This window comes from Pristiophorus japonicus, chromosome 4 (genome assembly GCF_044704955.1).
Source record: "Pristiophorus japonicus isolate sPriJap1 chromosome 4, sPriJap1.hap1, whole genome shotgun sequence".
In the NCBI taxonomy this organism is placed as follows: Eukaryota; Metazoa; Chordata; class Chondrichthyes; family Pristiophoridae; genus Pristiophorus; species Pristiophorus japonicus.
Window position 1 is genome coordinate 118368094 of NC_091980.1, and position 16954 is coordinate 118385047.

General features: G+C 41.9%; 2 protein-coding genes across 4 annotated transcripts in view; one reads left to right on the plus strand and one right to left on the minus strand.

Annotated features, from left to right (window-relative positions):
* The window catches only part of kif20a (kinesin family member 20A), a 67345-nt gene that overhangs the window by 39623 nt on the left and 10768 nt on the right, over positions 1–16954 (plus strand). For all 3 annotated transcript variants that reach the window (XM_070878527.1, XM_070878526.1, XM_070878528.1), the window contains exons 6-15: positions 2665–2782; positions 3520–3717; positions 4444–4555; positions 5609–5677; positions 8029–8172; positions 8620–8785; positions 10109–10267; positions 11464–11603; positions 13166–13322; positions 14038–14236. In XM_070878527.1, coding sequence (XP_070734628.1) covers positions 2665–2782; positions 3520–3717; positions 4444–4555; positions 5609–5677; positions 8029–8172; positions 8620–8785; positions 10109–10267; positions 11464–11603; positions 13166–13322; positions 14038–14236 — 1462 coding nt within the window. The remainder of the gene's footprint in view (positions 1–2664; positions 2783–3519; positions 3718–4443; positions 4556–5608; positions 5678–8028; positions 8173–8619; positions 8786–10108; positions 10268–11463; positions 11604–13165; positions 13323–14037; positions 14237–16954) is intronic.
* Positions 8238–16954, minus strand: part of cdc23 (CDC23 (cell division cycle 23, yeast, homolog)) — a 60482-nt gene continuing 51765 nt past the window's right edge. Inside the window, exons 17-19 of the transcript XR_011593028.1 lie at positions 11887–12069; positions 10097–10367; positions 8238–9476 (exon numbers count right to left, since the gene is read on the minus strand). The gene's annotated coding sequence lies outside the window, so the exon portion shown is untranslated. The remainder of the gene's footprint in view (positions 9477–10096; positions 10368–11886; positions 12070–16954) is intronic.

Genomic DNA, 16954 nt, shown 5'->3' on the forward strand with positions numbered 1-16954 from the left:
CCACGATGCCTTGAATTTGTCCCTCTGGCAGAACACTGTGTTGGTGATGACAAGTTCGTGCTCTAGACATTTTGTCAGGAGTAGGGTACCACTGGAGTTGGCTCCCCCCCCCCCCCCCCCCCCCCCCCCCCCCAAGAGGCCTGTGTCCTTGCCAACCCTGGCGTTGAAGTCGCTGAGGAGGATCAGTTTGTCACCCATGGGGAACCAGGACACGGATTTTTCGAGGTTGGTGTAAAAACCCTCTGGCCTAATCAGTTGTATCGAGTGTCAGGGCATACGCACTGATGAGTGTGGCGCACTGGTTCTGGGATAGGGTGAGTCGAAGAGTCATGAGGTGTTCGTTAGCCCCACAGAGGGAGTCTTTGAGGCGGTCAACCAGCTCGTTTTTGATGGCGAAGCCGACTCCGTGGAGGCGGCGTTCTTCTTCTGGTTTCCCTTTCCAGAAGGTGTAACCTCCACCTTGTTCCTTGAGCTGGCCTTCCCCTGCCCACCGGGTCTCGCTTAGGGCTGCGATGTCGATATCAAAGCATCTAAGTTCCCGGGCATCTATAGCGGTGCAGTGTTCCGGCCTATTGCTGTTGGGGTTGTCCATGAGCGTCCTGACATTCCAGCTCCCGGACTTCATGTTAACGGAGTGGAAGATGCCTGTGCGTGAGTTCCTTTAACTAGAGAGGGTGCAGAGGAGATTTACTAGGATGCTGCCTGGAATGGAGAATCTTAGTTATGAGGACAGATTGGATAGGCTGGGTTTGTTCTCATTGGAACAGAGGAGATTGAGAGGAGATCTCATTTGAGGTGTACAAAATTTTGAGGGGCCTGGATATAGTGGATAGCAAGGACCTATTTCCATTGGTGGAGGAGTCAATTACGAGAGGACATAGTTTTAAGGTAGTTGGTGGAAGATTCAGAGGGGATTTGAGAGGGGGGGGCTTCTTCACGCAGCGGGTTGTGGGGGTCTGGAACTCACTGCCTGGAAGGGTGGTGGATGCAGAAACCCTCACCACATTTAAAAGGTGGTTGGATGGACACTTGAAGTACTGTAACCTGCAGGGTTATGGACCTAGAGCTGGTAATTGGGTTTAGACTGGATAACCTCTTGTTGGCTGGCGCAGATACAATGGTGAATACGGCCAGGATGATCTGGACTAATTTCGATCGCCTGGATGGGTCGGAGAGGAATGTTCCCATATTTTTCCCCCAATTGACCTGGTTTTTTTTTAATCTGGTTTTTTGCCTCTCCCAGGAGATCACATAGCTCCGGTTGGGGTGGAGTGTAAAATGTTTGTGTAAGGGGTGTTGCAGTTGTGTGGGGCGGACTGGTTGGGCCGGATGCCTTTACGCAATTGTTCATTGTTTATAGGTTTATATGTAACCTTCAGAGCTGCTGACCGAGAGCCGTGCGGCTCTGTCGGCTGGCACGGACACGATGGGTCAAAATGGCCTCCTTCTGCGCTGTAGATTTCTATGTTTCACCTTTTCCTTTCTGTCTGTCCTTCCGAATTGTGCCAATCCTGTTCATTGAGAACACAAACCCTTGCACTAAAACTGCATCTGGTCTTCCATGGTGCCATGCTGCTATCAAAATATTTGAGGCAGTAATGCACATTGGATTTGTTTATTATGGTTAATGTGCATTCACTTCTTTTGTCATTCACATGGTTTCTCATTACTCCTGTGCTCGGGTTGAGACCACTTTGTGTACAGATGTTAATCTGTTCTTTTGTGTTAGTGATTTCTAGAAAGTAGTTTGGACTGACCATTCAAGCAGTTTATCCACTTAGTATTTTTGAAGCTTCTGAAATAGAATTACATAGAAATTACAAGAATGAAACAGGCGGTTCTTCCCAGCTGGCTGGTGTCTATTCTCCATATGAGCAATAGTCCCAATCACATGTGTCCTCTCTGAACTTGTATTGCTTGATTTCCCTTTTCTTCAAGCACCTATCTAACCTATTCTGAAATGTTGACCTGATCTCTGCTTCACTCAGAGATCTATTGGACGAAGTGAATTCTGCTCAAAGAAAAGAGATGTTTTGAACTTGATATGCTTTTAATTGTGATTGGTCAATAAATCTATTACTGATTAATGAAGCTTGATAATGAAAATCTTTTTTTCTCCTTTTTTAATGGTTTGTAAAGGAGAACTGACTTCTGGTAAAATGTGTTAAAGTTGCTATTACTAAAAGATACTGAAAATTGAACACACTTCGGTCATCGCAATGTTTGGGCCCTGACGGACTATGTATGGAATAGTGTGCATCTTTGTGCTTGAGATTTCCCCATGTAAAGAATTTTGAATGCTGTGTGGGATAGCAGGGATAATACTGAGTCCCTGAAGGATAACCATTTACTTTTGCACCTTCCAGAGGCTGGCTAGAGTGATAGCAAGTTGGACTGCACGCTCTCTCAGCTGGGGATTCCCAAAAGGAAACATTCTGTACTTAAATACAGATCAACAATGTGTTGTAGCTTTGGTGTCTCTTTTTTTTTTGCTCACCAGTGCATGCATTATATTGCAATCTGGTTTCAGTGTAAACTTTCCTCGGGCCAGGTAAAATTCTGCTCATTTTATTCCCTTAATGTACTAGGGTGGAAAACTTTTAAAATAATGTGCTCAGCACCAATGTTTATGATAATCTTAATCATCAATTTCTGATTAATTAGGAGGATCTGCAAACTCCAATGAAGAAGAACATCAGCACAGAGTTTAGAATGAGGACAGTTCTCAGCTGTAATTCTGATAGTGGCATTGGGAGCATGTCCTCTGTCAGTCATTTTGAGGGTAAGGTGGTCACTCATTTGAAATGTATCTGGTTTCAATGTTGTGCTTAAATGGTGATCTGTGACCAGCGTTCAATTCTGGAGCAATTTAACTTGTTTGTGCCTTTTGTACAGTGATCATGGAGCAGTCTTCCCATAAAGTGCCTTGAAGGAAGAACTTGCATGTATGCAGTGCCTTTCATGTCCTCGGAACATCCCAAAGTGCTTCACAACCAATGAATTACTTTTCAAAGTGTAATCACTGTTTTGTGATATTCAATTTGCAAACAGAAAGATCCCACAAACAGCAATAAAATGAATGACTGGTTAATTGGTTTTAGGTGGTAGAGGGATTAATATTGGCCAGGACACTAGAAAACTTTTCCCAGGGAAAAAAAAACTCGTTCCCAGTTATCAAATCAGGCATCTTGATGTATTCAGTGTCTGGATCAGTACCAGCATATTATTTGTTTGTATCACTTCTAAATGAATGTATCTTTTTTAAAGACCTGTTGCAGTACAGATACTTTGCAAGTCTTTCTCGGTGGTTAAACTGATGCAATTTAGGAGAATATTTTAGTATTGCTTAAAATGTCTACATATTTAAAATTACTTGTGTTTAGTGCTATGCAAAAATTTAAATGTAGCTCATCACTATGCTTTATCAAAACTTTCATAACTAATTATGGAAAGATTTCATTGCTTTCTGCCATCTTTTCATTCCTTCTCTTTTTTTTTTTCCTTTCCTTGCTCTCCCAGAGTCTGCATCCCGCTGGGCTGATCATGATACAGTTGTTTTCTGTCAGGAAGAGCACATCCAGTACTCCATCTGGGTCTCCTTCTTTGAGATTTACAATGAACTGACCTATGACTTGCTGGACACTCCTCCTGCTGCAAACCGCAAACGACAAACCTTAAAACTGTGTGAGGATAAGAATGGAAATACATATGTAAAAGGTACTTTCCCTAATCTGCAAATGGCGCTTTACTTTTTTTGCTTACATTTTTGGAAGAATAATGTGTTAATCTTGGTATATTTGTGTTTCACATTCTGGAAATGGAGATTGTGCTACTGTTTTTTTTTAAAGAAGCTGAGGATGTAGTGAGAAGAGTGAGAATATGGATGCCATGTGCTGGGGCTGAACACATGATTCTATCCTTGGCTTTGGGCTTGATCCACTCACTGAAACAGTACAGCTCTTCCCAGAAAATCAGTTCATTGCACTGTCTTTGTGAAAGTGTTCTGCACCCGACTGCCTAGCCTGTTATGGTTGAATGTACTATAGTGAGTGTCTGTCTTATGCTGGAAAATTAGGAATTGGTTTGGGGAGATTTTGTTTCAAGAGTTCCCAAAAACAAGGCTGAGATATAAACCCTAGATTAACCCTTGCAATATGATCTGATTATGATCTACAGTTGTATTTGGCATGTATTTTTTTTAATGCTAGTATATGATGTATTCTGTGCTGGTAATTTGAGTTTGGGATTCCCCCGTCAAAAAAAACCCCCAAAGGATTGGAATTGATGCAAAAACCCAGACCCAAGTTTTTGATAAATTAGAACTAGAATCATGGACCCTTTGTGTGTGAACATTGATTACAGTATTCTGACTGTTAATGAATCAAAGCTTCCGTAAAGGGGTTCTTTAATCAATTTCACATCACTTTATTTGCTCCATTTCAGATCTGACCTGGATCAATGTGAGCGATGCAGAAGAAGCCTGGAAAATTCTCAAAATTGGTCGTAAAAATCAAAGCATGGCCAGCACACACATGAACCAAAACTCTAGCAGGAGGCAAGTGTTTTTATTCAGAATTTTGTCCAGTGGTCCATTTAAAGGCGGTTATTGGGGTTCAGTTAGTCGGGCCAGAGGCCGCATAGGGAGGAACATACCCCAGACCGTCAAGTGCAATGTTCCCATAATAAAAACATTCACATCTGATTGTTCTAAAGTATTGGATTTACCCTAACTCTAACTTTTTGTGGAATGGCCACTGATAGCCCAATTGCCCTTCCGAGGTTTCCCAGCTGTGCCCTGATTTTTTTTTTTCCTCACCCTCGATGAAATTCCGCTCTGAAAATCTTCGGCCCGCTGGGTGGTGCCAAAACAAGCCTTTCCCTGGTGGTCCACTGAGGCGGTGGCCTTCTGCAATGGCAGTGCGTCCTCCCTTAAAAGGGAGGATGTGCTGCCGCCATGTTTTTTTGCTGGCCGACTGCCATATCGGCCCGACATATATGCTCCCGGGTTCGGCCGGGCCACCAACAGCCAGCCTGGCACCCCCTCTTGGATGCCAGGCCACTGGTCCGGCCGAAATCCTCCCTGGTGGTCCAGTGGACTGAAGTTTTAAAATTGCGGAGACTCTTCCCTATAAATGAAGGGGTGATCCATGGTGTCGTGGCACCATGATGACTTCATTGCGGCGGTCACACCGCACCCCCTCCCCCCAACTTCCGCCCCTCAAATGTTGCCACCGCCGCGCATCCGCCCCTCTAGTGCACTCACTACCCCATTAAGAGCGACTTCCAGTTCCAAGTTTTAAAAAAAAAACAGAGTGGAATTTCGCTTGAAGCAACTTCAACCACCGCGGCAGTGAAAACACACAAAGCGGGGTAGGAATGCCCCATTTAGGGCGGGAGGCAATTTCTTAAATGAAATAAAAGACTGAAATTTGTTTGAAATTGGAGAGTATAAGTAACTATTTCTTGTAAGATCAGGCAATATTGGTAATTAAAAATGCAGTTGTGCTATAATGTACCTTATTGTATTCTGATGCATTGTTGAAGGGGAAGTGAAATATTCGGCATTTTGCCTTTACTGCTCATGGCTTTCTTTCCCTCTTGTTTATAGTCACAGTATCTTCTCCATTCGAATCCTGCATGTGTCTGAAGATTGGAAGTCTATTCTTAAAACAAGCGAGTAAGTATTGATCCAAGTAAATATATTGCTTTTATCCTGACTATCCTTTGCAGTGTTTGTTGTAGGATAAATATCTTTGTGGTGTTCCACATGAGTCAAGACCAATTTTGGCTTCAGGTGAAGGGTTAAAGGGCAGGGAATAATTGGGCCATGGTGTAATTCAGTCCCTATTTTAAAGTCATACATTCTGTACTTATTTTTATATAATACTTTTGATTTTATATTTTTAAATGGCAAAACTTCTAGAAATTTGGAACTCAAAACTGGGTGGTGCATTAGAGTTTCCTGCTCAAGTCATCCACCTTGGGGGGGGGGGGGGGAGAGAAAGAGTAAAAGGGAATATTATTTGAATGGGGAGAAATTACAATATGCTGCGGTGCAGAGGGACCTGGAGTTCCTTGTGCATGAAACTCTTTTGAGTTCCCAAAAAGTTAGTTTGCAGGTGCAACAGGTAATCAGGAAGGCGAACGGAATGTTGGCCTTCATTGCGAGAGGGATGGAGTACAAAAGCAGGGAGGTCCTGCTGCAACTGTATAGGGTATTGGTGAGGCTGCACCTGGAGTACTGCGTGCAGTTTTGGTCACCTTACTTAAGGAAGGATATACTAGCTTTGGAGGGAGTACAGAGACGATTCACTAGGCTGATTCCGGAGATGAGGGGGTTACCTTATGATAGATTGAGTAGACTGGGTCTTTACTCGTTGGAGTTCAGAAGGATGAGGGGTGATCTTATATAAACATCATATATAAAATAATGAAAGGGATAGACAAGATAGAGGCAGAGAGGTTGTTTCCACTGGTCGGGGAGACTAGAACTAGGGGGCACAGCCTCAAAATACGGGGGAGCCAATTTAAAACCGAGTTGAGAAGGAATTTCTTCTCCCAGAGGATTGTGAATCTGTGGAATTCTCTGCGCAAGGAAGCAGTTGAGGCTAGCTCATTGAATGTATTCAAGTCACAGATAGATAGATTTTTAACCAATAAGGGAATTAAGAGTTATGGAGAGCGGGTTGGTAAGTGGAGCTGAGTCCACGGCCAGATCAGCCATGATCTTGTTGAATGACGGAGCAGGCTCGAGGGGCTAGATGGCCTACTCTTGTTCCTAATTCTTATGTTCTTATGTTCTTAAGGCTGATGAGGTATAAGATATCAAACTGAGGTGCTACAGCACGACCACTGATGTGTGACATTGTGAGAAGTTTACGTGGGAATTTATAATGGCAAAAATTGACAGCAGAAAATAAAGTTTTTTGTAGACTGGAACTACACACTGATGTAAGATTTTTAAAAGGAGGAATAAACTTGCATTTATATAACTCCTTTCATACCTCAAAGCCCCAAAGATCTTCATAGCTGATGCAGTTACTGTTGTTTTGTAGGGAAATGCAGCAGTTAATTTGCGCGCAGCAAAGTCTCTCAAAAAAGCAGTGAGATAAATGTTTTTGGTGTTGCTGGTTCAGGAATAAATGTTGACCAAGGTACCATTGTGCCATGAAATCTTTAACGTTCAATGGAGAGGGCAGACTTGGTTTAACATTGCATCTGACAGATGGCACTTTGACAGTGCAGTGCTCCCTCTACTGTCAGCCTATATTATCTGCTCCAGTCCTGGAGTGGGACCTGAACGTGCAACTCTACAGCAAAAGTGTTACTTTTGAGCCAAGCTTGTAGCTGTACTTCTGGCTGCTGCAGGTACTCTGGCCTTCCAATAATGAAGTCTGCAGTGCAGAAAAGATTTGTGTAAATCTTGGCAAAAAGACAGTATGGAGGTTCATTTTAATGGGATTGGAATGGTCAGCCGTTTTACACACTGCTGGGTTTTTACTCTCCATTGTTTTTAGTGGATGCAAATTATACATTGTAAAATGAACCTGCACATCTGATGCTGCAGTGTATTGTCGACCCACCTTGCAACATTTCCATGACTCTTGTTGAGTATTTTTATTGTTTCAATTGTGAATTTTTTATTCTTGGTCTCACTGCCAGAACTCCTTCACTTAAACAATACTTAAAAGCTATTTAAGATGAAAAACATTTTGGTTTGGAGAATTATTTTTGATTCCATTTGGGGAGTAACTTGGAGAAGTTGCACCACTAAACAATGTAGATGAATTGCATTGGAGTTTCTATTGCCAGATACTTCAGTAACTCCAGTTGTTGGCAGTGCCAAGTACAGTGCATCCACTGTGTTGTCCATTTCCCCTGCTGTTTTGGGAGAGCGTTCTGAACAAAAACACTATATTTGAGGAGAGTGGGAAATTGGCATTATGCTGCTGATTTTTTTTTTGCTGTAATCAAGAATTTTCTGTAATCCAGGCAAAGCCAATAATTAATTCCTTTTCTTTACTCCAGACTAACTTTGTGTGATCTTGCGGGCTCTGAACGCTGCAAAGAACAGAAGTGTGGTGACAGGATGAAGGAGGCAACTAACATCAACACTTCTCTGCACACACTAGGCAGGTGCATCAGTGTCCTGCGCCAGAACCAGCAGATCAAGTACGTACACCATGATCGTATTCTTAACAGTCTACTCCATTTTATTTCATTGTTTCAGCTCTTGCAGATTTTTCAATCTTGCCTCGCGCCCACTGGAGCAGCATAGTTACGGAGCTAGCTGCCCAGTGGAAGTGAGAAATTAGAATAAAGACATCAAAACTTGTGCATATGTAATGAAAACAATTCTATTTGTACAGCCACTACAAAACAGAACATAGATATTGAATGACAAATTTGAGATTTTTATTATTCCTTATTTCAGAAAGTTGACTTCCCTGTCTATTGCTACGTGATGCACTGCTTGGCTGTGAAATGAATGTTTCTGACATGGTTTGGTGATTTGAACACTAGGCAGTCTTGCAACTAACTCACAAGTGCCATCTTCTGACAATTGACTTCCTTGTTCTGAGTGACCAGATTCATGAAGTATCTGTGCTGTATTTCCAGGTCAAAGCCTAATGTGGTGCCCTTCCGGGACAGTAAATTGACTCGCGTGTTCCAAGGGTTTTTCTCCAACCATGGGAAGTCCTGTATGATCGTGAATATTAATCAGTGTGCATCCACGTATGACGAAACATTGCACGTGATGAAATTCTCTGCTATTGCCAGCCAGGTAAGCAATCCACCACTCTCATAGTGACCGTATAATAGCTAGTGAACGGTGTAAGCTACTACGGGAATCCCATCAGAGTGATAATTGGGATTTGTGCATATTTGGTTTGGTTTTGCTCTTGCAATTGATGTGTAAAGGTCTACCATGGCTCTTGGATTGCACTGTTCACTGAGTGTTTGTTTTATACAAGATGTGTGGTAGCCCGATTTTCTTTTAAAAGTATTATTGGGATTACAAAGACGCATTTATGCTCTGCGACTTGCCTTCGCAGGCACGTGCCACAATCATGACCATATCCATTTCACTAGTGTGTCACTAACAACACACTTTCATCTTGTAAGCTACTGTTATTTAAATCACTCCACCCCAAACTGACTGCTTGGTTGGGATGAGCAATTAGTCTTGTGGCATTTTTGGGGGTCTGGATGTATGTCCTCCTAAATGGCAGCAGATGCTGGAGCTCTGATGTTGGGAGCCATGCTATGTAATGCTGTTCTGTTGCATTGGGTTTAACACTACAGTGTCAAACATTCATAATTTGATAGTTTTCTCTGAATTAAATTAATATTGTGACTATGTTTTAAAACATAGTCAGCTAATTTAATGCTTCTTGCATGCAACCATTATTTTTATGTAAAAGTAATCTTCATCTTGGTCTCTAGCAGTTGGTTCTTGACAGACGGTGCAAGTCCTGTTGAATTAATGCACAAATTCAATCATTTAAATGTACTCTACATAATGTTACTCCTTTTGAAGAAAAGTGTACACAGTTCTTTGGCAAAATAAGAGGTTAGATGAAAAGTGCTTATAATAAGGGGTTACTATTGCTTAATATTGGACTTCTATAATATAATGGATAGTGCGCTCACCTCACAAATGAGAGAGCTTCTTGTCCGGGTGGGGCAAAACCTTGGGCAAGTTTCCTTGCTCCAAATGCCTCTGTTCACCTAGCAGTAAGTAGTAACCCAGTTTTTGGCAGATCATTTTCCAGGATAATCTTGGTCTGGTCGTTTTGGATTTTTTGACACTGTTTGTTATCTGTGAATATGCTTCAGCAGCTTCTACACTAAAGAAGAAATTCACATACCCAGGTGGCTACATGTCACATGTGTACGGCCACCTTCGACAATGAAGGGCAAACTATGACTATTATGTTGCTTAATATACTCAATAGTGAAGTCTCTGAATTGTTCCCATTGCTTGGTACCAGGAGGCCAAGCTTAATAGGTGATGTAGCTTGTGATTGAATCTTCTGTCACTGTATACCACACAAACTTAGTTTAATGAGATATATCTGATTGGTTGCTGTACCTTTCATTGCAGCTGATGCAGCCACCTTCATCCAAGCTGTTTTCTTCGTTCTGGTCACCACTCCGCGAGCATGATGGCTGGAACAACTGCAATGCTCGAGAACCAGTTCAGGAATTGGATGATGAGGATGACAGTGAAGATGAGACTGATATCAGTATACTGGACAAGGAGGTAGGTTCCTATTGCACATTGGCACCGAAAGCAGAATTTCTATCATAAGGTCAGTCCTTGGACTTCGGTGACTCTTGAGTCTTCCCTTGGATATACAGCTCTAGTTTATGTAGTGGGGAATAAAGAAAGCAAAGTATTCAATGCCAGTTTAACAGTGTTACAAAATATATAATGCACTAAATTTTGCTGTAGTAGGGCTTCTAACAGGCTCTGTTAGGTAGACTTGCCCCTCCACATTTAGGTTAATACATTTTTTGCGTGACCTGTTGCTAAAAGTGAGAGGGGAACAGGGCATCTGGGACCTGAGTGAACAGGCCAGCAACCAATCCGATTGAAGGATTGTGAAATTAACAGCCCAAAGATTGAGAAGGAAGTGTAAATTAGAGTGGGTGAATTCAAGGTACAGAAAGAGAAATAGAGAGGAAAACAAAGATTGGATTAAGAGAGAGAAAAAAGTGACTGAGTTTTTTAAAATCATTATTTAAAATTTTACCTAAAAAATCTTTAACAATTAATACCTGGAGGAATGCAACTCTGCACTTGTAATAGTTAGTTTTCAGTGCCAGAGAGTTTGATTGGCAGTAATTAACATTCATCACTTTATTAAAAAGGTACTTGAAATGACAAGACTTAACTTTCTATGACGAGTTTTGTTTGTATCTACTGCGTAAATACAGCAACTTCACGCTTTTCAATGGTGTGCAGACAGCAAGTTGCTGTTTTCGCGAAGCTGAACAGCTGAGCGGCGCAACTCTGACAGCAACTTTTGGATATTCGCGTTTAACCACGCATCTGCCAGTTGCTGCACCATTTGCGCATAAATAACTGAGTATCATTAGCCTCATGTTATTTTGAAAGGAAAATCTGGCCTGATTTTTTTAATAACTTGCAATTTTTAAAAATACACATTTTGTAACCAGAAGCAAACTGATAGATGGAGTGTGTTTTTATTAATATTGCGGTTTCCATGGAAGCTGCACATGCTCTGGTTGAAATACACTTGCACAAATCTGTTAGTTGGTGACTGTCTTCAGCAAATGCTCACTTACTGGCATTTAATAAATTTATAAAGCTTTTGTAGCCCCTGGCTGAGATGGGGTGACTTGTCAACAGTTCTGCAAAAAGCTGACTTGGTTTCTGAGTTTTTTTTTGTTTGTATGCTTTATCATTTAACTGACCATGAGTTTACTCCTCAGTCATTGCAGAAAATTATTGAGGGCCTACAGCGACACCTAATTAAGGAGAAGCAGGAGAAGCTGTTAATGGAAAGTGAGATCAGGCAAAGCGTTGTCAGTGAGATGATGGAACAATACAACACAATGGAGAGACACTGGAGGTAGATATTGCTGGGTATAGAATGATGCTGTTGCCTACTATTGTTAATAAGTAAATATTTACTTATCATTAAGGGTATGAAGATATGTTGTACTGGACTTATCAAACTTGTTTTGCATTTTGAGGTATGATAATTACTCAACTGAGCTCTACGATGAAAAGGCAAAACTGGCAACTGGAGCTGTGCCTATGTAAAGGAACGAACTGCGTTCATGTACTACTTTTCACATATTTGGGACATCACAATGTGCTTCACAGCCAATTAATTTTTGAAGTATAGATACCTTTTTTTGTAGGCAAGTGTAGCAAATTCCCACAAACAAATCCGATGAAAGACCAGTTAATCTGTTTTGGTAATTATGGTTGAAGGATGAATGTTGGCCAGGACACAGGGTGAATGAACTCCTCGCTGTTGTTCAAAAAAGTCTCACTGGGTCTCTTTTATGTCCAATGGAACAGGCAGGCGGCTTTGGTTTAACATCATCCGATAGGTAACATAGAAACATAAAAATTAGGTTCAGGAGTAGGCCATTCGGCCCTTCGAGCCTGCACCGCCATTCAATAAGATCATGGCTGATCATTCAATCTCAGTACCCCTTTCCTGCTTTCTCTACATACCCCTTGGTCCCTTTGGCCATAAGGGCCATATCTAACTCCCTTTTGAATATATCTAACAAACTGGCCTCAACAACTTTCTGCGGTAGAGAATTACACAGGTTAACCACTCTTGAGTGAAGAAGTTTCTCCTCATCTTGGTCCTAAATGGCTTACCCCTTATTCTTGGACTGATCCCTGGTTCTGGAACTCCACAGCAACGTGAACATTCTTCCTGCATCTAACCTGTCCAATCCCGTCACAATTTTATATGTTTCTATGGGATCCCTTCTCATTCTTCTAAACTCCAGTGGATACAAGCCCAGTTGATCCAGTCTCTCCTCATATGTCAGTCCTGCCATCCCGGGAGTCAATCTGGTGCAACAATCCCTCAGTACTGCACTGAAGTGTGGGCCTAGAATAGATCACCAGTTCTGGGGTGGGACTTGAACATACGACCTAACTCCGAAGTTGGCACTCAAAGGATGGCTTCAACCATTTTCTGTATCCTGGGTTTGTGTGCTTTAGTTTAGCTTTTATTGCTGGAGATGGTTCCAATTCAAGTTTGAAATCTGCCCTCCACTAACATTTTTATGTCGATCCCTGAGATACTGAGGATAACGTACTTGAACCTTTTTAACAATTTTACATTCTAGTTAACCGTGATCCAGCATGCGTGTTTTGGACCTTGGGTCTCATTTGTCTTGCAAGTGCTTTTTTTCCTGTCTTCTTCCGTATCTGTAGAGATGGATGTTGAACCCTTTTTTAATACTTCACCGGTATCTTTTTTTTTTCAAGCAGCCCTTGAAAACAGCTGACTTGTATTTGGTAATGAAAACCCCTTTCACTCCCTGACCACCAAAACACATACTGTGAAGGAAAGCCCTTTAATTTACATTCCAGTTTCCTGTGAGGGAAGACAGCATCCTTGTGGAATAGGGTGAAATTCAACCATTTATTTACCCTCAGAGAGCAACTTGAGGAACAAAAGGATCGTCTGGAAGATGCCTTTGAAGCAAAGATGAAAAACTATCAAGAGTATGTGAAATTTTATTATCAGCTATCCTCTGCTGAAGAGGAAGATTCTGATGATTCGGACAATGAAATGTGTGATGGTAAAGTATTGGTAAGAAGTGTTTCATTTTAATTACTAATATGATGTCTAGAATAATCTAGGAAGCAGTATTTTTGGTTTGTAGAGCAATGAGAAAAAAGTCAGATGTTTAGAACTGAGAATAGATGGGATTGTTTAGGTTGCTTACAAAGATTGAGTATGATTTTTAATACCTTCAGCTGCCAATCAGCTATGTATTTGTTCCAAATATATTAGTACTTTTTTATTGGGCGGGTTACCTTGGATGGTTTAAGCATTGGAGCATCCTTTGGCTTGCTATACTACCTTTCTAGGAGAATGTAGAAAGGTGTATTCCACTTTTGGGGACAGATATCATTCAAGGAACAGGGGTTTGGAATTCATTTGCTACTCCACTCAAAGTATCAGCTGAAACTATGGGAAAATTTTAACTCTTGTCTGGCTGGTGGGAGACCTGGTTTATTATGAGGCCATGCCTCCAGCAAGTTGCACACACTGAACAGACATCTGCAACTTGCTGACTCCAGGCCAGTGAATATCAGGCGGTCCAGAGGCTAACCCAGTTGGCAGGAAGGTAGATCTGTGAGGTTGAGGGTGGGGCGGGGAGGAGAGAGGAGAGCCCAAGGGTAGCAGCATCCTACATGGTTGGGGTACTTGTTTTAATACTCCTAGAAGAACACATGTGGCTGTAGTCTTTATTATAGCTCCTTGACCTGAATTTTTATTGAGATTGTTTTATCCCTCCAAGTCGAAGAAAATCAGTGAACTGGAGGCGACTATTCAGCAGTTGAAGGCAGAGCGAAAGTCCGTTGGCCGGCCAACAAGGCAGTCTGCTCGACTAGCCGGTACAAACCTCAGTAATGAACTGCACAATCTGCAACTGGAGCTGGTAAATGTAAAAACTGAGCTGGAGCAAACCAAAACAGAAGCAGCGTTCAGTGCAGAAGGTGAGTGCACCTCGGGGCTGGCACTAGTGTTTACTAATTTTGGCAAATAATAGATGAGTAAAGAGGGGAGAAAGAACCAATAGTTTTTTTTTTGTGGGCAGTGCTACTGAGCATTCCTACTGTTTTTTTTTAAAAGTAAAAAAGAATTGTGACATGGTGGGGTGGGTGAAGCCAATTTATCTTAATTAAGGCCTTGTTAATGATCATTAATGAATTGCTGCAGCATTCCAAGACTGCATAATCTATTGAAGAGTGAATATTTTACTCCAGGTAAGATTAACAACTGAGAAGATGTTAAACCATCAACAGAACTGAATAATAAGGATTTCTTACCTAGAGAATGCCATTGGTGGGTTCGTTGTAGTGAAGCAAAAGGAGAAGGCAGCTGCCAGTACCACCTGCTAAATAGAGTCTGCCACTTGGATATAGTGGATGAGAGCAGGCTGTGACAGGTGAGCCACCTGCACCATGAAAACCTGCAGTGAGAGTGAACCATCACCAGCACAACCAGTGGCAGTGAAGGTCACCACTGCCATAAACCTTTTAACCTGCAGGGACTGTCCAGGTACCACATCTGCAGTCGGTCACTTTGTCCAGTGAAATCTGAAGCCATGTATTCCCACACAGAATCAGTATAAACTCATATATTTTTATTTGAACATCATTAAATCTCGGGTTGGAGGTGGGGGGGAAAGCAAGGGACTTAAAAGAAAAGGAACAGTTAAGCTAAGTGACAGCCTACAATTATTTGAAGTTCACAGGCACCAATTTTATAGGGCACGTCATCAGACACTCACTTGACCCAAAATGATTTTTATTCATTAAAAGTAAAGTTGAAGTTTATTATTGTGGTCCTATCCACTTGCCTACCAACTTGAAGTTGGAGATTGCACAGGAACCATTGTAATACTGCTTTTAGTAAACAGCGCCTTGATGAATTACCTGATTCGGCCTATGATTGATGACTTGAGTCTTGTTCAAGAATCTGTGTGGTAGTTGTGCCAATGCACTGCTGCCCTTGCTCCATACCCAACTAGCAATGAAAGACTGCTATTTACTATAGTATAAAAGAATATGATCCTCCCAACAGTATCTAGAGTTGATCCAGGTTCTCTTTATAAAAAAAAATCAAAATTACACAGGCTTGGATTGCAGTGAAAATTAGGACCAGAGTTGTACGTGCGTCATGTCAATGATACCGGCATGGTGCGTATAGCACACCTTGCACATGCTGACATCAGCGACTCAATTCATGCACGTTTCCAGGCTGGATATTTTGGTAACAATAGGAAACTTTGTTTTCTTTTCTCATTTGAGAGGAAATTGTTTTTACCCGATTCACCACCCTAAAAAAAAAAGGAAATTTATTATTGAAAATAGGTAAAAATTGATGTTAGGGGACCTAACCCACATTATCTACATCTCCGCAAGAACCAGCAGCAGAACAGTGATTACAGACAGATATTTTCAGGTTCACAAGGGTCATATTAACATGTCCTCTCTCTCATTGATTGGGTACTATTTTCTTTTGCATGCATTTAGTCACTGACTACTATTTATCATCTCCATTTTATGTTTGACATTTGGACAACTGAAAATGTATTTCTGCACAATGATAAAATAATGCACTGCAATATTAATGAATTTGCATTGTTTTCAGTGTTTGTTTTGCTGCCATGTCTGCCCCTGGTCTGTCATGAACTTTTGTGTGTTTGGTTGGGGATATAATCTATTCAATGTTCCTGTGGTCTAAGCTAGCAGTGAAGTATGGCAGTATGACCAAGCTACAGGTGATGCAAAAGGCTATCCATCTGTACCTGCGACTAGCACCAGTCCTGCATTGTGACCATCATAGGCGGTCCCTTGAACGAGGATGACTTGCTTCCACGAGTTCACAGGTGTTTCGATGAAGGACCCGATGTTCCAGTCCTGAACTCCAATTGAGGAGGTGGAAAATGCCTGTGCGTGAATTTTTTTTAACATGTGGTGACCGTTTCACACCAGCCACCACACGTGCTTGACCGAGCTAGGTCTTGATCCAGTAGCAAGGATTAACCAAGACGACTGGAGACCTGCTCTGTTGCACGGACCTAGCGTGCGCACATATCACAGTGTGAGCTGGCCCATGCTGCCCCTGGGCCCTCTGCTCTTCTGGGCCCCTTACCCTCATCTGTCGCAACTCCGCCACAAACACTCGCCGCTCATCCGTCCTGACCTTCCCACTCTTCCTGCATTCAGTACCAGTTACCATTGCATTCAGAAGTGGTGCTTTGTCACTTGTATATAGCTGCATGATGGCATCAAGCTGTCACCGACCTGCATGGAAACGAGCTGGTCCTGCTCACGCATGCCATTGGTGGGGACATCTGATCTGCGTGTGAGCATCTCCTATTTTTAAATCCTAAAGTAGTGGATAGGGGGATATCTGTGGATGTTATTTATGTGGACTTCCAGAAGGCATTTGATAAAGTCTCCCATAAGAGACTGTTAATTAAGGTTGAAGCCCATGGAATTAAAGGCAAATTGTTGACCTGGTTAGGAAAGTGGCTGAGCGGCAGGAGACCGAGTAGGGATAATGGGCAGATACTTTAATTGGTAGGCTGTGACTAATGGCATGCAGGGGTCTGTGTTGGAGCTCAACTATTCACAGTATTTATTAACGACTTAAATAATGGGAGAGAAAGCCACATATCCAAATCTGCCGATAACAGATAGGTG